A 22,981-nucleotide genomic window follows, 5' to 3' on the forward strand; every position below is an offset into this window, starting at 1 on the left:
TATGAAAATCATTAAGCTCTGTGGCTTAGTGAAAAAAGATGGGTTAAACTCCTGACTTCAAATCCTGGTCTTGCCACTTACTAGTTTCATAAACTTTGAGTATGGAGTTTTGTCATCTTTAAAATAGGGAAGTACTATCTTTATGCAAGATTGTTTTATAGATTACAGGTAACATACATGAAGATAGCAGCATACCCATGGTAAAGAACACCAATTTAGAGCCCAATGACCTTCTAATTTTAGCATTTATTGGCTAAAAAACCCTCAGTGATTCATTAACTTCTTTGTGTTGTTTTCTCGTCTATTAACAGGTATCATACTACCCACCTAAAAGTTGTTGTCAGGATTAATGAGTTAGTATATTAAAACTCTGAAAACAATGCCTGGCCCCAAATAAATACCATTTCAGTAATTAGCCATTACTAATACTGCTACTGTTTGGGGGCTTTGTTCATAATAGGCCCTCTACAAATACTATTTCTTTAACAAAACCAAAATATAGATCTCTTGTCTCACAGACATCAGAATAAATTGTTTGGGGAGGTGGAGTACTGGAGATTCAACTCAGGGCACTTGACTACTGAGCCACATTCCCAGCCCTATTTTGTATTTTATTTAGAGAAAGGATTTCACTGAATTGCTTAGTGCCTCATTTTTTCTAAGGCTGCCTTTGAACTTGTGATTCTCCTGCCTCAGCCTCCTGAGCTACTGGGACTACAGGTGTGCACCACTGTACCCAGCCCAGAGTAAATCTATGTAAGGATTCACTTCTCACCTTCCTTAACCAGAAGCTGCATTTTAATTTCCACAAAAATCATTAGAAAGTCACACAAATAGTGGCATGAAGGTACTGAGGTTATCTTCTACCTGAAGTCCTCTAACACGACAAGCTGTAGGAGATGTCAGGTTCCCGTGATGGGTAAAACACTGAGTGATAACACATTTTTTTTTTTAATTTTAGAAAGTAGTGAAGTGTTTTATACCTTATTGGTACTTGGTGTCTTGAGGAGTTTTCATGTGCTGTGCAAGTCAGACAAATGTGCAGAGGACAGGAAACATTCTCTAGGATGCATGCCTGATCCTCTGGGAAATAAATAATCTTGCTCTCAACTCCTAAAGCACTCTATTGAGCCTGTCTTCTATTACTTTTTTGCTCATGTGATATACTCCCATACAAGCAAGAGTACTATGACACAATACTCTTATAATTAGCAATCCAGTGTCTGTGTCCACCACATGGCTTTTAGAGCCCAACCACAGGGGCTGTGTCTGTCTTTTGTAACCCCTGCAGGAGAATGAATGGAGACTTTGATTTACAGGTATTATTTATTTTTGTGGACCTCAAGAGACAGATTCTGTTTAGGTCTTACAAAAGAATAAGCTGGGAATATCAAACATTTGATGAAATCAGTAGTGGGAAGGAAAAGTCCACTGAGTAAAACAATTCCATGAGGAAGTATAAAAAGAAATCAAATCTCATGCAGCAAAGGAGAGAGCCAGCACCCTCTTGAACTGACTGTCACATTGAAAGGCCACATGCCTGCACTTGGAAATGCAGTCTGCAATCGTTCTGTAAGATGGACTTGTTTTTCTGTGATGTTACCTCCTGTACTTCAATTTAAGATAATGTAAAGATGAGAAGAAAGCAATATCCTTTGTAAACATTAAAACCAGCTGGTCAGCTTTCCCTTTAAGGGGTGGAAGAGACATTGTCATGCTACAGGCTTGGCCACCTGATTTCACTACCACTGTAAAAATAAGTTACATATCTGATTGCACATCTTGTCAAAAAATGATAGTTCATAAAAATTGGATGTGTGAAATTGGATAATTACAAAGACTATTCAGAAATAAAAATGCTTTGATTCAGTGTTAAATGAAAAAGTATGGTAACGTATCAAACATTTGGAATAAGACAGTATCTAAAAATTCCTGCAATATTTCGGAAATGTAGCAAACAGGTTTTTACAGCAGCAGACCTAGATTTAGATTCAGGCTTTACCACTCAATGTGGGACTCTGGATAAATCATCTTTGATAAGATTTGAGAATAAAAGTTTCCTGGCAGAGCCCCAGGGAAGATAGATGTAAAATAGCTCAGAACCCGAACCAAAGTACTCAGTATAGGATGAGCACTGTATTTCTCCTAAACTTTCTGTGGTTATATTACTAATATTTTGTTAAGTGTTATTTTAAAAGACATAATTCAGGCCTTTACCAATATTATTTAGAAGAGCAACAAGCACTGCTCAATCATTTACCATGTGCTTTTATTCTAAGCTTTTGGCATATATTATATAATATTTACAATTTACAAAAAAATACTGCCCTCATCAAACACCTTTCAGTGAAGAAGCAGGTACTTTGAAATCATTGGAAGAGAAAATGGACAGTATCCAAAATACACTCAAGCATAATGAAACTTGAACCAAACCCTAGGCATAGAACATTTACATCAGGAAGAGAGAACCAAAAGGGCCAAAGTGGCCAAGTTAGCCTCATTCTCAATGCCAAAACTGATATCTCAGGATTGAAATTTATATTTGTTCCTCATATAATCCACTACCATTTTAGTAGCCAGGGAAACTGCTAGATAATTATCTCTCTTTCCCATTACTCAGGACACCAGAAGAAGAGATTACTTCCAGAGTTTACAACACATGAATTTTTCAAACCTACCAAGTCTGTCCCCAAAATAGATGCCTCCAACCTCAAAAGCAGGTAAAAATAGCTAGATAAGACAGAATCAAAAGGAAATTCAACTTTGTTCCCTACTAGAAGCTACATAAAAGGAAAAGTCTGGGTGTTGTAGCTCAACTAATGGACAACACTTACACTGTCATTATTTTTATAACTCTCTTAAGTTGGGTATTTAGGATACAGTGGTTCAAACTTTTCAAACAATGTGTCACACAAAATGCTAATTCAAATGAAATAATGCCTGGATTTTATATTGTTCCCAGCATAAATTTTTAAAAATTAATAAAAGAAAGATTTGCATTTCTTTAGCACTATCTTGGTACACAGCCCTCCCTGTGCATCAGCTATCTTGACTTCATGTTTACAAGGACCACACTCTGGCAATTCATCTAAGATGTAAGCTTTGTCTTGTGGATTTTCCCAGTGAGTTCTAAAGCCACCAACTCCAGAAGGGTGTGGCCAGAAAACTCCAGGACCAAAGGATTTTGGTTAGTGACTTTTCAAGATATTCTTCTCTCAATGAAACACCCTATTCATTTTAGATGTAATAGACAATATAAACTATCTTTCTGTGCTTATGTCCCTTACTAATTTGGATTTTTCTCTCAGGCGACTTAAAATAATTTTGTCAGAATAAGCACACCTTTGGATTTTGAACACATTCCTTCAAATGATTAAATTGTTCTAGATTTTTTTTGAAAATACAAGGAGAATCTCATTACTGTTCCTCAAAACTTCATCACCCTCTGACTTCAGCATACATAGTAGTTTGTATACATAAGTAAGAGTTTCACATCAAAACTCTAGCTCAGCTACTTTCCAATGACCGTAGTTCCCTTTATCTGCAGTTTCAATTCCCAGAGTTTCATTTATCCACAAGTACTGAGTTCTCAAAATATTAAATGCAAAATTCTACAAACAATTCATAACTTTTAAATAACTTTTATTATAGTATGTTATAACTGTTCAATTTTATTTGTTATTGTTGTTATTCTCTCACTGTGCCTAATTTGTAAAATTAAACTTTATCACAGATATTTATCATAGATAAATATTATAGATATTTATTTTGGAAAAAAATATAGCATAGTATATATTTGGGGTTCTGTATTATACAGTTTGAAGCTCCACAGGGGTCTGGGATTATATCCCTGGCAGATAAGAAAGGGACTACTGAATATGGAGTACTTCACTCTCTGGGCCTCATTTTTCCCTTCCATAAGCTAGAGATGATCACAGTTATTATTTCATTGATTAATCATAAGGAATAAATGAAATACTGTATATGGAGTAGTTCCAGAGGGATCTGTTGTATAACAAGCACTCAATAATGTAATCAACTACAATAAACAAATACACACACATATATACCTTTAAAACACTGATTTTTTTTTTTTTGATGTTGTTCAAGAAACATTCCCTTCCTTAGTATATTTAGAATATTCTCACTAACTCTGGATAAGAAGTTGTCATTTATAGTATACTTGAATTATAGAATTAAAATATGATAAACTATCACTCCCACTAAAATTGTATTAAAAATAAACTTATTTGTCCTTGAGAATTCAAAATATTCAGGAAGCCTAATAGTAGATCCATGTAAACCATAGTATTTGGTTAGATGTCAGAAAAGTCACCTTTTTTATCCTGTGATATTGAAAAATAATGTATGAGACCCATGCTCAGTGCACACAGAGATTACGAGGCTATGTCTTATAAGATCTATATCCTGGTTTCCTGAGAAGTCCTAGAGACTTACAGCAGGTGCTCAAATGTCAGTCAATGTTTATTCATGTTCAGATACTGCTTAAGAAAACTCTCTGCCCGAAAAACCGCTACACTAAAAAAAGAACTTACCACATAGAGTTGTTTCCACATGGTTCCCCAGTCTCTTAATGTTGATGTCATTTCTGTGATAACGGAGTCTTCAGTGGGAATAACCATTTCAAATTGTCTGTGAAATTAGAAAAGAAAAGGCATATATGGAAATACCATGGACAACAATTTGGTTTTAAGTACTCTAAAACATAAACTAGGAAGGAGCGCGATCAACTTATTTTGGGTCCTGAAGACAGTAACTGGGATTTGATTATGAGTTTGTGTGAGGACAGTCATGGGGCAATGCAATACCCAAGGGAACCAGCCACTTCATCCAGATGAAGTGTGATCCGTGCAGTAGAGAAGGAACCACATAAGAGTTCTACTCTGGTGACGGGGTGACCAATAGACCAATAGACTCTTTTAACCTCCCCTGGCCCCAAATCCACATGAGGTCACCAGACTTTACATAGTCTGAGGTGACCTTTGCCTTCCAAGTGCTATGACTCCATGGGATACCAAGAGAGTAAAAGAAACACTACTGAGCCATCAGGATGCGAACCCTCAAATGAACATCCTTATAAACTGGACACTGGGACCCTGAGTGAACCCACAGTGGAGGTTATTAACCCTTCATTTTTATATATGTGAACCAGACCACAAAAAATCATTAGTCCTATTAGTAATGTTATCATGCAGCATTAAATTTAAAGGCTTTTAACACTTCCTAGATATTTAAAAATTCATTTGAAATGTTAATCTCTATAATTAGGGTAATGCAGTCTTTCCATTTCTTCTCTAAAAGTCAGAAACTATAAAAATATTCATACCAACATTTAATAGGTATGTGTCTTTGTCCTGAAGTTAAGAAATGTAAGGAGATAAGAAGAAAAAAAAAGGGGGGAAGATTTAATTTGTCTTTTTTATTCTGCCTTTGTCATGTAATGATCTCCTTTTCTGCATCTCTAGCTTCTTTTTTCCAATCCTTTCAATGCTGGTTAAAATGGTTACATGGTTATTACCACTGCATCTCAAAGAACACTACTGGCTATGTTGATGGAGACTATTTTCTTTATTTCATTACATTTTCTCAAGGACAACATCTAATATGCAAAAGGTAACAGCTTCTTAGACACTGAACCAGGTCATCTCCATGATCAAGGGAAAATTACTTCTTAGTATGAGGCTAATAACTGCTCTGCGGTTCCTTTTTGATGGTATGTCCAAAGTGTGTATAACTGTCTTTTATAAAATCTTCTTAATGGAAGTATAGGAACTAAAAGTTTGCCTTGATTCCTTCACCAGAGCTCCATCTCCTCATTTCATACGGCTGCTAATACCTACCCTGTGAATATTTTCCTTCATTCTAGAGCTTCACATAGCTGAAAATGCAAAACTGGAATTTAAAACTAGAACTAAAAGCAAATATTGATATATGACTTGTGACAAGTATAGAACATTTTATTAAGTCTATGTATAACATCTTCCAGTGGTAGTACATCATTTATTTTGCTTTTAAAGCAGCTGTTGCAATTTAAATGATGACTATTTGGAGATAGAGAGATTATAAAATGATCCTACACAAGGTCAAGGAGGGAACAACGAATTTCCAAGAAAACCTGACATCCTGCTCAACATTTTAAAAGTGACATGACCTCAGCAAGAACAAACCAGAAGTGGCCTCACACACAAACTATCACCTAAAAGTCCCCATCAGTCCTCCATTGCTCTGAAAATTCAGGAAAGAATATAAAGACAATTCGACCTGTGGGAAGTTGATCAGAGAGCTGTCCAAACAAAATGCAAGTTTTTAAGCACAAAATTGCCATTTGGGCAAGGCAGCTTTTTCCTAAAACCAAAACTAAAATTCAAATAGTCTATCATAAGCAGTTGCTCTGAAATTATATTTTTTTCATTTATTCTGAAATGTACTTTGCAGCAACTTCATCCCAGTGGGACATCAGGTTGAAAATCTGCTGCCAACAAGATAGGTACCTTCAAATTCCCACAGAGATTCTTCTCTGGGTAACTAATCATCTGGCAATACATGTTCTCAAATGTTTTCAGACCAATGTTTTTCTTCCAATAACAGTCTCAGAACCATGGGTCTGACCAACTCCAATAATTCTTTTTTAGAAAATGAAGTCTGTTCTATTCATAAGCTCTTCTGCTGCCCCATGCCCATCATGCCCGGTGTCAGGTAGATACCTCATAGGCAAGTCTTAAACTTGCACAACCAAATTTGGAGATAACTTTACCAGCATTTAAGCTTTCTTGAGGCATATGGAAGGGGGCAAGATATAAAACATTGCCAAAAAAAAAAAAAAAAAAAAAAAGTAAGTCCTTACTTTAAAACTATGTCTCACTCCAATGCCCTTTGAGGGGTGGATGCTAAGTGGAGTAATGCCTGATATCCCTTTTATCCTCTGCTCTATTTTTCTCTTCCTTGATCAGTGTCTGATGGAGGCTGGGTGAGTCTTGGGGCCAATGCAGCAGGAAAGAACTCAGAGGAAAGAACTGCAGGGTCTTGTCCAGATAAGCACTTTAAGGGCTAGGATAGACCCCAGAGTTTCAACAATGCCCATTCCAGATAACTAGGGCAGAGAGATCAGGACAAAGAAGCAGTATGCGGCTGAAAAACTTTCTGTCCTGAGCTCTGGTTTACTTGAACAGGACTGGACAGTTTCAAGCCAGGGGTGGTAGACTTCAAAAGGACTGGTAACTTTGCTTGATAACTGTGGTGGGTATAGCTATACATTTCTGAAGGATATGTATTTATTAAAAGATTTCTATCAGCAGTGGTAAGTATTTGTATTAGAATTATAGTTTCAATCTACTATTTTTAAAAAGTTACTATTTCCTACTAATAATACTTGGTTAAAGTAGCTGACATATATAAGCTATATGGTGTAATAGTGTCCTAGATGAACTTTTATCCATATAGGAAATATTTATACCATAGAATCTCTTTCACTGAACAAAAATTTAATACTGTACCTTTATAGAGGGTGAATATAAAAATCACCATTTGAATAACATACTTGGAACTTTTCTGGTAAAACTAAAATTTGAAGATATTATTTACTCTGGTTTAAGAGTTCAAATACCAGATTGCTATTATAACTATTTGAGGAAGAATGTAATTTCTATGGCTGAATCTGTACTCTGGTTATAAAACTAAAATTATACAATGACCCAATAAAGATTCCCTGTGATAATGGCTCTAAATGTTTTGTGTCCAAATCCATCTTACAATGAATCTGTTCACTAACTTTAAATATATATATATATATATATATATATATGTATATGTATATATGTATGTATGTATATAAGTTGTAGTTGGACACAATACCTTTATTTTCCTTACTTATTTTTATGAGGTGCTGAAGATTGAACCCACTATTTTTTATTTTGAGATAACTTTACTCTTGCTTGAGTGGTATTATTCTGACAGACGCTACCAATCATTTTAGGAACGGACTGAAAAAATGTTAAATATATAAGAAGTCGTATATAATCAGTGAGCTCAATCACACTGAGTGTCATATAAATAATATTATCTAAAGGAGAACAATGGCTTTGTGGAATGCTAACACTAAGAATATAGTATTATGCTCATTTAGAGAAAGATAGACTTGGCTTCTTAAAATCAGTGGTAAATTGAGGAAATTCTTGGGTTTGGAGAAGACATGACTCAACATTTTATAGATCTAACTGCCATGCTTCCTTAAATAACAGGAAACCAAAATAAACAACTCCTCTGCTTAAGATTGAGCTGGTTCGATGATATGCCAACAACGAGAGACCTCAGTCTCTTAGATCCCATCGTTGTCCTGAAGGAGCAGATGGGTTTTTTAATTCCCTCCACCAATGGCCTTAGTCAGCGTCTCTTCATCAAACAGCACCAACAATATCATGACCTTGTACAGCTCATTTTTCAAACTTCCATGAATTATAAAATTCCAAAATAGGTAATAGCTATGTGAAAACCCTCCAACTACTAAAAAAAAAAAAAAAAACAAACAAACAAACAAACAAAAAAAACCCCTTATTTCTTACCCTTTGTTCTTTACACAGGCATTTTTCAAGTGAACATAGCTGGAAGGAAATATACCCTGGAAGAGAAAACAGGAAGGTTAGGGTGCTCACTGTCTCTTAAGGCAGGGTGGGTTCACAATAAAATGTAAAAGACACAGTCATACAGTAGGACAATATCAGGAGTTAAGGAAAAACATCTCTCCCACATGCCACAGGCTGAAATCCCTTGTGGCATAGGCCCACTCCTTTCACTTTCTATTACCAACTCCTTAAAAACCTCAAATATTCTCTAAAATCGGAAAAAAAAAATCAAATCTCATATGACAAATATAATCATGTAATCAAATGTAAAATAGAAAGCAAAACAATTTCAGGAATACTAAAATAAAAACCATGATATAGTGAAATAGATGTTTAAAAATATTCCATGCATGAGTGATTATGTCAAAAGGAACCCCATTATTATGTTTAGCTATAATGTACTAATAAAAACATAAAAGTAAAAAATAATAAATAAAATACAACATGGTTTTAATAGATGTTTGCTTGTTTTAGTTGTTCTTTTCTTTACCCCCAAACACTCATGGTTTTATCTAACCATATACACTAAAACAAACAAACAAACAAACAAACAAACAAAAAACACTGTGAATTTGGAGACTATCTGGTACTGTGTGTTATGGAAGATCTTTGATGGCAGCACAGCAGCAATTAATCACTATGCTGCCATTCTGATGGCACAAAAATTAAACAAAAGAAGCCACGCTCACATAAAGCTTTTTATTATAGAGAAATGATAGGGCAAGGAAATTGTTCTAAATGGGAAATCGAAAAAAACAACAACAAAATGAGCATCAATTTTATTTTCTGGTAAGTGACAATGTCCTCTGAAGAATTTATCATGTATAATCAAATGACAAACTCAATTAAATATTTATGAAAACAAATGTCATTTGAATATGTTATCACTTCTGTGAACCCAGATATAAAATAAAACTTAATAACTAAACTCTATACATTCAACTGTAGTAAATAGGGATATAGATTTTTTAAATTATTTTTTTTCTGCAAAACTTAAATTTACTTCAATATGATATGATTAACAAATGGAGTAAATGTAATTAATAAGGAAAAGTTAGAATTGAGGTTTGTTAGATATGACTAAAGTAACTCAGAAGTCATAATAAATTTTTCCCAAACATGCTCTAGATGAATAATTAAATACTGAGGATATACTTGCATGTGCCTTGCAAATGTCCAAAAACTACTTTAAATGAGGGCTAAAGTATTAAAAAATTAATTTGTATACTCTTTTGTCCTTAGGCTCTCCTTTTAGACTAATCTAAAATAATGAAATGAAGTAATTAAACACAGTTGGAAAAGCCACATTTAAGCAAAAAGACAGACAAAGAGTATAGTTATCTTATGCTATGTTTTGAGAATGAGAAATGAAACACTTTCTCATTAACAACTTTAGTATAGCTAGAATTAAACCAAAAAATAAATATGACATATAAGAAATATTAGAGACTGTGGGAAGTATGAGTGAAAGCTGGGGAGATTGAAATAAGGTAGAAAAATGTAGATATTAGTAAGGATTAGTGTCAAAATCACAAAGTATCCCAGTGAAAGATAAAACAAAAATCACATACTTCCTACTATAATTCCTGAGGATTTATATAAGTATATAAAGGATAATGAATCTTAGTTTCTGTCTGGAATAGTAAGAAAGGTGGACATTTTTATAATATGATTTTCCAGATTTCAGTTCCCTAAGCCAAGGAGACTCTTAATGTACCACTACAATGAATCTGTTTCCACACCAGTGTTTACAAATGATACCACAAAAGACTTAAAATTAAATGCCTCCATTCCATATTTCTTTTGGAACTATATACCCCCTGCCTGAATTTTAATTTAGTTCCTTGAGAAACACTTCAAAAAGATTTTGTTTATATATAATGAGCTTATTAAGGTCTGCTCAGTACAATTTTCAAGAGCTATATAGGATTATCATTTGAGTAGCAGATCTTAACTGTAATCCAAGTTCAAAGGAATTTCAAGAATTATAAAAATCTGTATTACCATTTTGCATTTTAACTAAGAATACAAACTATAATTTCAATTGTATAGGAAGATAATTTAAATAGTTGTCTTTTTGAAAATCCTATAATTACGGTTAGAAATTACAGTTTTTACCTTGATATTTGGGTTTTTTAAGGCAAATCCTCTGTACCAGCCTGTGGAGAAATAATCATAGTCATATTTTGATGGACCATTGTAATATTTTAAAGATAAAAAATAATTACAAATTAATCTGTTCTTTGCTGATGAAATTTTACCCTACATGTAAATACTTTATAAATAAATATGGCGGCAGTCAGAATTAGGTTAGATAATAGCTCAATTGACCTGTACTTTAAATGTTTTAATAACAAACTGTTAAAAATTATACCACAACTTTAAGTAACAAACAGAAACATGCATAATGGAAACAAACTCTTTGGAATCAGTACTGGGTTTAAATTCTCACTTTACAAATTACTAGCTTTTTAATCTTGGGCAAGTTACTTGATGTACCTGAGTACCAATTCTCCCCATTTTATAAAATGTCACCCTATGTATAAGGAAACTTCAAGAACATGCACATGACAGAATACATTTCTAAATTTTGCTTGCCTATCTAAAAAGCACAGACTCTATCACCAAATAATAGTGCCAGACTAGCAGTCATGCAGTGAATTAGCATACCCTTAAACTCCCTGTCTTGGATTAGGATTAGTTTCATAGCAGAAGAGAAAAACCAGGTCTCACCACTCCCAGAATGAACTAGCATACTTCAGCAACACCATGTCTGTTCAATGAGCTCACTGTGATTTTTATTCTGTAGTTTGCTTATTATTTAAGCTCCAAGCAATTCTGAATCAATTTTACAGTACTACAAGAGGAACATACCTTTTTGTAATTGGAAACAAATGCAAAATATATGTATGAATATATGTGATTAACATATAACCCAATTTAAAAGTATTATTTTCAGACTGCATCACTTTCAAGTGCAAAAATTATCTGCCCTCTTTGTAAGAAATTATATTGCTATGCAATGGTTGATTAATTGAATTTCTAAAAGCAAATATTTGACATTTGTATTTAAATATTTTGTTCCTCATAATGCTTTTTCTAAAAGGACATGTAGTATTATAAAATATCATCTTTAAAATCAGTCTGAAGAAAGCAGAATGAATTGAAAGAGTAAATACCTCAGGATTTACAAGATTCTCATAAGGACAGATTAAATATATATATATATATATATATATATATATATATATATATATAAATCAGTAAATAATTATCCTAACAGAAACCAAAATTTTTGAGAATTGCAGACATGTCATAGAGAGTTCTCTGTCCAATTATACCACACAGAAAACTTTTCATGCACCAGTTCAAAATAAATTTTGTCTTCACCTGTATACAAAATAAAAAATGGACAACATGCATCTAGTAATGACATAGAAAATTTTATCAATTACAGTGAACAGAACAAACACCTATGTATCATCACCATTTAATGCCGGGCTCTACCTAAATTCGGGCTCTACCTAAATTTGTTAGGGGGAATGCAATTTAAACCATGAACAAAATTGATGAGATAAAATAGTACCGTATTATAAATTCCTAGTAAGGAAAGCCTCTAGGGAAAAAAAGGATATTTTTGGATATTCTGATGATGCTCTAATATATAAAGTAATTTTGTTAACAAGGAAAAAAGAAGAGGTAGTCATTTCATCTGGGATCTCCGTAAGTACTGGAGTTCAGGGATGTTTCATAGAAAAGAAATGGAAACATGTGGGAATATATTAGGTACCTTTAATATAAAGGTACATAAATTAGCAATAATAATACAAGATCATATAGTCTACAAACATTGCAATGTATTGAATAATTTTACTCCCAATTTGGGAAGAGGAAAGATTGACAAATTAGAGCTGACTTGGCCTGGACAGGAGTCTTCCTGAGGGATCTGGTTAACCAGCCTCAGGTAAGCCATTTCCCGGCTGGACTTCTGTTTCTTTCTTTTGCAAAGGCAGGAGGGGATGTGCTAGACTCTTGAGAAATTCTGAGAAAAGCCTCCTTGTTTGGCACTGAGTCATGAACTCCCACAAACAGAGTAGCTTCAATTGCTTTCTATTTTGCCATATATTGACTACAAGGAAATAATACTAGGAAAAAACATAATCACCTTTAAAAATACCAAATGTTGCTATTCCATAAGCCAAACATTCAATGCACAAGAAACAAGTTTTGCCAAAAACAGTTGTCTGTTAACTACTGGAAAATTTCCAGAAATTAACAGAGGGAAAAACAAATTTGTAAACTTCATAGAACCCTGGGTTGAGGAGATCGCTCATGTGACCTCAAACAATCATCAGCAGCCACTCACCATCACACTTCTCCAGGATCTGAACTGTGTCTCCAATTTCCAATGACAGGCCATATGGGACAGTTCCTCGAAAACTGGCAATAACTGTAAGAGATGACATAGAATATATGAAGGCAATCATGTCACTTACAGCCAGTTATACTGCTTATAAATGTTATTAACTAGAAATGTTATTATTAAATGTTATTGATATTATTAAATGTTATTGACTAGAAAAAATGAATGTGAACAGGAAGTCACTTTAATAGCTAGAAGCTGCTGTCATTTTACTTTTATATAATTTTACAGAAAATCATTGCTTATATAGTTTGCCAACTTCTTGGTGAAATAAACATTATAAACATGCATTTCAAAGTAGAATTTACTATTAGTATACAAAACATCAAGTCTATTGCCCAATTACATATAAGCAAAGATATTTCTTAAAGAGGTCTGTGAGGGCCTGTGTCTCTAGGGCACTGCTATATTCCCTGGTCAATCCAGGTACCTGACATTTTAGTTGAAAATACATGTTCAGTAATAAATACATACATTTTTTTTACTCATTATTAATCTTGGTTTTCCTTTCTTCTATACTTTTTGAAGCAGATGTCCTTTCCCTAGACTGTAAACCCTTCAAGAGACGAGACTGCATCTATTTGCCACCGTGTCCCCAAGGACCTTGCCAAGGTTGCGGCTTAAAAGCAGTCTTCCTGTGGTAGCAATCAATGGCGACATTTTATTTAATAATGACTGAGCCCTCCCCTAGGACTAAACACACAGCCACCACAATTCCCACATGCCTTAGCTCTCATATCATTTGGAATGGGAGGTCACCATTAGTTATAGATTAATGGTTTAGATTGTTCTCAGGAAAAATAGGCGCGGGGGTGGGTACTAGGATGCGCTACCTACAGACAGGATATGCATGGATTAGTCATCCCCAGACAACAACTCCAGGAATTATAGAAAGAATGATGTTCTGTAATTCTCCCTTGGATGGTAAAAGCTCAAGTCATAAAGATGGATGGAGAAATAAAGAAAATATATCTCAGCACACAAATAGAGATAGGACATCTACTATGAAACACTATGGACACTGAAATCAACTTGTAATTCACAGCAGACAAAAAGGATTTTTTTTAAAAGACAAAAAAATATTTAAGTAATTTTTAGAATTTTGTTTTGGGTAGTGGGGTTCAGATAAAACCCCAGTCCTCAAAGCAAGTTTCTGTTATTGTTGGGAATGTATTTGAAAAGCCTGAAGGAACACCTGAATCTGTCAAAAATCAAAACATACCAATAAGTAATGGGTTTTTAGAGAAGTCTCAAGCCCTTTCATGATCTCAAAACAAAATTAACAGTGGAGATCAAAACATGGGACAGAAAAACGCAACCCAAAGTACCATAAGATGGATGAAAATAACCACGTAGGAACCAATTTAGAACATTTCAGACAAGCACTAATTTATGATGTCATTTTCTAACTATAACCATAAATACCACATTGCCTCATATCAGTGTGCAAGATGTTTGCTTGAAAAATAATCAAAAGTCTATGCATCTTGAATGATTACTCAATATAACTTTCAGAAAACTTCTTATACGAGATCACCAACTGGACAGTAGATGGATCAGTTTAAAAGACTTCAAAACAAACTTGTACCCAGAATTGTCTTTCTAAATTCATAGAAATTTTCTATGTCTTTCTCAACCAGCTGGTTCAACATGGGGCACGGTGAATGCTGCTCTCAGACATCTAGTGCATGGACTTCCCAACCCAGTTTTAAATGCAGCTCTTACCACACATAGAATCCCTTGTACACCCAAGGAATACCTCCCCTGCTGCTGGTTGCCCTGCCCCTTCCCGCTCACCACCTTGAACTTGTGAATTTCATTTCTTCACTTTCCCATCATGCCTCAACCTACTGGGTCCAGACTACATTATGTTATGAAACTGCTCTGAAGTATCCAGACCCCTCACAGTGGTCACATTCACATTGCCTTTCAGTGCACTGTGTTCCATAAGTCATCTACTGCTTGTCCCACATCCTCCAGCCTTCTCTAGACCACCTTTCTTAGCCCACCTTTTAAATGCCGGTGTTATCCATGGTTCTATCCTCAAGATGCTACAGTAGAAAGGATGGGATAGAGGAAAAGCGCATTGAGAGTGGCATTATGACACATGGGTTCAAGCCCCAATTTCACCACTTATTAGCTATGTGACCTTGGTCAAGGTACCAACCTCTCCGAATCTCCATAGGGTTATTGGGCAAATTTAGGCAATAATGAAGGTACTGTAAAAGGTGGTAGGGAATTACATAAGGCATCTGTCTGAAATAATGTACTATATTACCTTGTATAATTCAGTTAAAAAACACCTCAGTTGTTAATAGTTTTTCCCTTTATCCATATACATTCTCCCTAGATGGAAAGAGTTCTAAGACTTTCAACATTCTCTTGAATTTGATACATTTCCAACTTTCTAGTCTGAGCTGTGCCCCAAGCTATTGACAAACTTCAATGAGTGCATCTCTATTCAGATGTTTAAATATCTAAACTTAAAACATAGTGTGCCTCCAACTGAATTCATTATCTCTAATATTCCAGCAACCAAATCTGAGCCATTTCTCTCTCCAAGCATCCATTTTAAAATATTAATCTACTCAGCCATAAATAAAAATGACTTTATGACATTTGCCAGAAAATGGACAGATCTAGAAACTATCATGCCAAGTGAAATTAGCCAATCCCCCCAAAATCAATATTCTCTCTGATATGTGGATGTTAATACACAACAAGGGCGGGGAGGGGAAGAACACAAGTCCAATGGATTAGACAAAGGGGAATGAAGGCTAGGGAGGGGTGGAGAATAGGAAAGACAGTGGAATGAATCAGACATACCTTTCCTACATTCAGATGCCTTCAAACCAAAATTATCTTCCACTGTTCTCTGTTCGGTTGAATGATGGCACCAACCACTGATTACAAATCAGAAACCCATGGGCCATCCACATACACCCTGATCCACATCCCCCACCCATTACCATGTCACAATGATCTTGTCTTCTAAATATCTCAGGAAATCACCTTTGTCAACGTCTCTACTCCCACCCACACCCAGGCCTTGTTATCACCTCCTTCCTGGCCCTCTCCAGCAGTCTCCTAATGTGTCTATGCCCACTTCCTCTCCAACTCATTTCTCACAAAACAATCCAGAGGTATCTTTGAAAATGTATATTGGATGATGTCATCCTCCTCCTAAATTTATCAGAGCTCTAAGAATAATATTAAAATTACTACCCTAGCCTGGTAAGGCCCTGCCCTTCCCTTAGGTCTCATCCTGTATATCTCAACCCTGATTCTATAGTCCAGTCACAGTGACTTTTTGTAAATATTTTCTTGCTATATTCACTCTGAAAGGACTTTGTGCATGACACTCCTCTTACAAGGAATATTATTCCCTTACCTCCTTACCAATGAACCCACATTCATCCTTCAGATACCAGCTCAGTGATCTCTTTCTCAGGGAATCTTTCCTTGATACACAGCCTTTCACCCCAACTTACATGTACTCACAGCACCACATTCTATTTAATCATACCTTTTATTTGTGTAAGTTTTGGAATGATGGCTTTTACAACAGACTGTCAGCTCCATGGGTGAAGGACTGTGTTGACTTCAACTTGTAATTGTATACCCAATTCAGCACAGAGTATGACACATAGTCTGAGCTCAGCAAATAATTGCCAAGTAAATGAGAGTGTGACCATTACTTTTAAATATTTTCTCTGAAGCAGTCAAATTCCTATGTTACAGGGAATACTATTTTAAGAGGGTGCTTCAAATTCTGAGAACCAAATCATATTACCTATGAAAACTCATTCTGTCACAAGAGCTATTTAAAGGTAGAATGAGAGTTTTTCTCAGTTATAACCATGTATTAATTCATTTTAATCCAAGCAGTCTAAAAGAGTGAATTATGATTTTATTCATCAGTTTTTATTATTTAATTACTATTAAAGATAAGCTAATAAGTTCTTTAACCTCATTAGCCTTCAGATGCTTCCTTTATAAAACAAAGGAGCAAGACCAAAGGCACTGAAAGACCCTTTCAACCACGACATTCTGAGTCTGGAAGAAGCCTTAAGATATATTTATGGCATAAGATGTATTTAAGAACTCTGTACTAACCCAGCCTATTTTGTCACTGTGATCAAATGGGCATCTGTTCCAATCTGCAATAGCCATCTGAGAAAGCCAAAGGAACAGACATCTCTCAGCATTTCACTGAAGAGCCTAACAAGTGCTATCCGTCTGCCTTTCCAGGTTCACTTCTGCTCTACCCCTCTACACACTGCCCTATGCCCCACTTCTCATCAAGCACTTACCTGCAGCCCCAGTGCCTTTATACATATTATTCCTTCTTGGGGGCTTGCCTTCCCCAACCTTTCCATACTAGGAACTGCAAAGTAGCCTCAATTTAAGGCTTAGCTCCAATGTTAGGCCTTTAGAAGATTTCCTGAAGGAAATCTTGGATCCCATGGAATCAATTACTCCTTCAGGTATGCTCCCAAGGCACACTGACCACACCTCAAGCATGAATGTTTGAGTGCAGTAAAGCACCCACAAGGAAAGGAATAAACGGATGGATGATATCACAGAAAAAGTGGTACCTAAATTTTAATGGATTCAGACAACCTCACGGACATCATAATATCTAAGTAGTAAATACTAAACCACAGGTCATATTGGAGAACTCTTTCAGGGTATAGTTCAAGGTATGACTTTGATTTCACTTCTGAAATGGCAAGCCACTCTGAATCTTTGAATTAGGCAAGTAACTCCAGCTTTCTGTACACTAATGAATGCTACACCAGCAAAGATATTTAGGCTTGAGATTATAAAAGGGAACACCAAAAGAAGAAAGAAGTTCAGGGCCAAAAAAGAATAAGAATTTGAAAACATGGCTGGCTCATGTTTGTTACTGGTAGCATGTACTGTATCACAAACTAAACATAATTTAGTGTAGTAAAGACAACATATGCCTTGATAGTCTCAATTGGCATTTCCATCAAATGCACTTAAAACATATGTTATTTTTAGATTTAATTTTGGAAACAACTTTCCAACCAAACCTCATTAACTTTCTCCAAATGTTCTTGTATAAAGTAAAGTCTATAGTTGAAAATTCATTTTCGCTGCCAGCTATTCTCCTCATACTTGTCTACGCATTGCACACTTCCTAGGGCAGGTTTTTCCCCAATAATATTGGGGTTACTAAACATAACACATCGTGTTGGTCCCTTGATTTCACTTTTTTTGTTTAACTTCTTAGAAGTGGAATAGTTTCTTATAAATTGAACTTTAGTGGCTACAAGAAAAGATCACAGAGAATGAACCTTGTCAGAGCTGGAAACACAAAGGCCCAGGACTGTTGTTTTAGTCAAAAGGTCCCTGAGAGAACAATTTTAAACAATACATAAAAAACTACTGTGCGATGTTATAGTCATCTCTCCCCATGTACTACTATGTATAATTTATTTGGATTAATAAGTAAGCATATAAACAGCTTATGTTCAAGTCCTTAAAAAGCCTGTGCACAGAGAAAGCACTAAATTAGGGCATAACTGTGCTGAAAAGGATGTCAGCACCACCTGCCTACTCTCACTTACAATGTCATTCTTTCAATAACGTTATCAGTTCAGTTCCTAATGACAGTTTATTAAAACTTTTTTTTTATACCTGTGAGAAACATTCTCAAATACAAATACTCAATATTTTCTATGAGGAGGGTACAAAGAAAGTGAAAGGCTGTTATGGAACAGGGGCTCATTTCTTAGTGTCAATGCTGTTGTTTGCTTATGTTAAGAACAGACACAAGTTTTCAAAGCCTTTGAACTTAATAGGAGGAATTTAACCACAGAGTTCTAAGACTTTTAAAAATTGAAAATTGAGAAAATTAAAGACTTTTCTAAAGTCAACTATGTAGCTCTAAATTGCAGGCAATAACACATTCTTCATCATCAGTGTCAAAATAATATTTACAATGATTCTCCTTGACACAATTCAATTCAAGCCCAGCAAATGCTGCCCTTGGCCTTTACAGGTTGACAATCTAAGATAAATGGAACAAAGAACAGGAAAAAAAAAATAATGAAAAAAGCTTTGTCCCTGGTGGCCCAAAGTAAGGAAACTCATCTCACTAAGACAGAATTTTGGCTTTATCTTTCTGGTAAGAGGATCTCCAACTCATGAACACATTGTGGCCTACAAGGTCACTTGCAGTGCTGATAAGACATAGGATGCAATGTTGCTGTCCTCAAGTTCTGAGGTTACCCTACAGAACCAAATATAGGACTAAGGGAAACTATTGGTGTTTACAACAAAAACAAACTATGACTGCACCAGAAATTAGATATAAAACTTTACATCAGATAACTGTAAGAACTTTAAACTCTTTAAGGCTGGTGTTCAAAACATAGCGCTGACATTGCAGACGACTCACAGGAATTCTGAAGGACTTCAGAGGACACTTCAAAATGGTTCTTTTTCTACATCCATGTTTGTTTCATCTGGTATATTTGACTCTTGCCTGTTAGGACTAGAACTATGTTTAGGTTAATTTGCTCTTGTGGTATCACTTGGGGGGTTCACAAAGGAAGAAAGAAGTAGAATTCCTGAAGAAACTGGGTAAGAGCTGGAGGAAATAGAGAAAAGGGAAGGGGATTAAGAGCTAAATTCTTTCCTGAAGTGGTCAACTGTGAAGAAAAGGGAAAGGGGCCAACTCTTCAGCTCATGCACAAAACCCCTGTAAAGAAAGGTAAAACATGGCGGGGGAAGCCAAAGTGAGGATGTATCACAGGCACTCCTGTTTTTTTATAGTTGCCTGGGCCAGGGCTTGAGGGAAGATAGGTTGGAACTCATCTGGAGATGTCTACTGGTACCATCACTGTGGAAATACAGGGTAGCACTTTCTCCCTTATCCTTTCCTCTCTTTCTGCTTCAAAAGATGACGTTAGGTGCAAGGTCAATGCTAACCACTGGGGAATCCTAGCTGGCTAATAGGGTGACAGCATGACCATGGATGGGGGCTGGTGGTCTCGAAAGAATGGGGGGAAAAATCAAAGGAAATGTGGTTAGAAGAGATGGAAGAATACTGATGCTTAAAATGAACCCTGGAGGGGAGCGAGGGACAGAGAAATGCAGCCTGTACTCCATCTTTTATTCTTTAAACCTGCCATGTATTTGGATCTGCAGTGGACTGTGTCTACACAGCTCATGCAACTTGCAGGCATGCCTGAGAGGCACGGATGTATGCACACTGACAAAGAGGAGTCCATTCTTATGCCACAGTTCCCATGGTTAGCCTTTGAGACATGAGACTCAACTCCCGGCTGGTCTTTGTGACCTTGAAAGATCAGAAGCAGATTGAGAGCTTGTGTGGAGGTTCCAGCAGGGAAGCGCAGCTACTGGTATACCCTTGACCAAAGAATGGTCCTCCTCTATAGGGGAAGGTCATTTTCTTTGACCAAGCAGTTTCAGGAGGGACGCACATGGAGCAGTGAGGGAGGAAGGGGATATCCGCCTAGCCAGCCAGATCAGCCAAATCAACCCTGGCGATCAATGGGGTGACTGATGTCGCAGTCAGATAGCCCTCATATCCCAGAAGCATACTGAAAAAAACTTATGCAAACATGTTACAAGTATCACCTAAATACAGATTGCTATCCTTGACAATTTACAGGTTTTAATACCATGGGTTGCAGAATTCCATCTTATCTGAACCACTGCCATTTGGACTCAAGGCAAAGCATGGCTTCGGTGCTGTGATGCACCACCCAGATGCCTCTCTAGAAATGCATAGCTTACACCATTGGGAGTGCTGAGTAGGCCATGCTCACTGCCAGTCCTGTTCTAGAAAGGCCTTAGCTGAAGAGTGCTGCTTTGTCCAAGTCCAGGCCCCTTTCCAAGACAACTGCATCTAATGAAGATCAAACTCTCACACTATAACTTGCTGCAACTCTGAAGAGTCCTTCTAGTGTAGGTGACATGGGCTGTCATGGGGCCTACATCTTAGGTCAACTTCTCACTTTGCCTACTCCTGTTTCCTTCCTCTCTCCCTTCCATGGACTGAGCCCCAAGAACACTTCCTGAAATACCCTACATCCTACTCTCCAGGTCAGGGTTTGCTTTCTAGGGGGTTCAACCTGATACAAGCTTTAAAGCTCTTCCAACTCACATTTTACTTTTTTAAAATTTTCCAAGTCCTATTTTTTTAAGAGAGAAGAAAAATGAAATTTGTCCTAAGGATTTGCTTTTTTTTTTTTCCTCTGATGGTACCAGGGATTAAACCTGGGGACACTTAACCATGGAGCCCATCGCCAGCCCTTTTTATTTTTTATTATGAGACAGGGTCCTACTAAGTTGCTTAGGGCCTTGCAAAGTTGCTGAGGCTGGCTTTGAACTTGAGATTCTCCTGCCTCTGCCTCCTGATTCACTAGGATTACAGATGTGCATCACTGTGCCCAGCTAGGTTTTGCTAAATTCACTGTGTTAGTTCTAATCTTCTATGATATATGCATTTCAGTTCCTATTTTAGAGACAGAGAAAAAACAAAAACAACTCAAAGAGTCAAATAAGGGAAATAATTCAACAATATCAGAAGGGAATTATACCAAATGAAGATCTCTTCCATGATGTTGTCACTGTGGCAATAAATGAAGCAGTTTCATTCCCCCACAGTCATAAGTACATTCTTCCCTTGGTTTTTGTGTCACAAATGCAAAGGCACTTTCCTAAGTGGCTATGAGAACTGAAGGTCAAAAAATAAAACTTTAATTATTCCATCTACCTATCAGTACTTTTAGAAACAACTTAAAATGACAGAAAAGGTTATAGTTTTGGCCAACTTCCAGCCACGTGGAGCATCTTGGAAGAGAAAGCTCAGACAATTATCTCAAAAGCATCCTAGCACACGGGAAAGGGGCACAGTGTTAAGCAGAGAGATGAAGCCCTAGCATTTAGCCCAACTATTTATGAACCCTGTGGTCCTTGGTTCCACCATTTGCTATTCCAGGATGCCACCAGCTGCCTGACCTAACTCCCAGAATGTCACAAGAATCAAATGAATGTATGAGGATGTGATTTGTAAATCTATAAATGCAAGTAAATGTTATTATTTTTTCATCTTTGCTAAATGAAAATTTGGAGGCTGGATCTGAATCTGCCATGTATTCAAAAGCCAAAATGAGGCCTCCAATTATAAAAGTACTTTAAAGACTTTCTCTCTTTTGTTATTATACCTTCCTGGAGATCATCATTAATGAGTTAAAGTTAGATTAAGGCTTAAGGTTCTCAAAAGAGAAAAAGCTGATATGATTGCTCTTTCTGATAAAAAAAAGAAAGAAAGAAAAAAATGGAGAACAAAAAAGCAAAAAGTGTTCAGTAATGATAAGTAATGAATTTAGAAGGATTTTCCCAAAATGCTAGAGTAGATATAGGAGGGGAAGAAATTCAGTTTTTCATATCATCTTACTGAAAAAGTACGTTATTTGTTTTAGGGACAACAGACAATACCAGGAGGGAAAAGATCACAATACAGTTTTCATGTCACAAAGCAGGTTGAAGTTATAGAAAACAATATTTGCTTTCCCCCAAATCCAAGTGAAAACTTATCAATAATAAGCAAAATACCATTTTCCAATAAAATGTATCAAATCTACCACTGAATACTTGGTCATACACACACATTCCATCTAAGGAGATCATATTTTAGGTTCTTACTAAGCCAATTAACAATTTGGAATAAGCACTAAACTAATTTTCAGCCACTGACAACTAGTCACAAAAAAATTCTCAAGGAAATTGGGGAGCCAGTCAACAGTTTAATGGAGACATAGAGGAACAAAATCCAAAAATCCTTCAAAATCCAGCTCCAATACACTCTTCCAAATCTCATCTTTACCAACATTTTCATTGGTCACATTGAAACTCT

General features: G+C 36.0%; 1 protein-coding gene across 1 annotated transcript in view; it reads right to left on the reverse strand.

The window, feature by feature from the left end:
* Dock4 (dedicator of cytokinesis 4) overlaps positions 1 to 22,981 on the reverse strand; it is a 445,040-nt gene that overhangs the window by 249,076 nt on the left and 172,983 nt on the right. The window contains exons 2-5 of the mRNA XM_076835166.2: positions 13,006 to 13,089; positions 10,758 to 10,798; positions 8,580 to 8,635; positions 4,557 to 4,653 (exon numbers count right to left, since the gene is read on the reverse strand). Of these exons, the coding sequence (XP_076691281.1) occupies positions 4,557 to 4,653; positions 8,580 to 8,635; positions 10,758 to 10,798; positions 13,006 to 13,089 (278 nt within the window). The remainder of the gene's footprint in view (positions 1 to 4,556; positions 4,654 to 8,579; positions 8,636 to 10,757; positions 10,799 to 13,005; positions 13,090 to 22,981) is intronic.

This window comes from Callospermophilus lateralis, chromosome 1 (assembly GCF_048772815.1).
Source record: "Callospermophilus lateralis isolate mCalLat2 chromosome 1, mCalLat2.hap1, whole genome shotgun sequence".
Classification (NCBI taxonomy): domain Eukaryota; kingdom Metazoa; phylum Chordata; class Mammalia; order Rodentia; family Sciuridae; genus Callospermophilus; species Callospermophilus lateralis.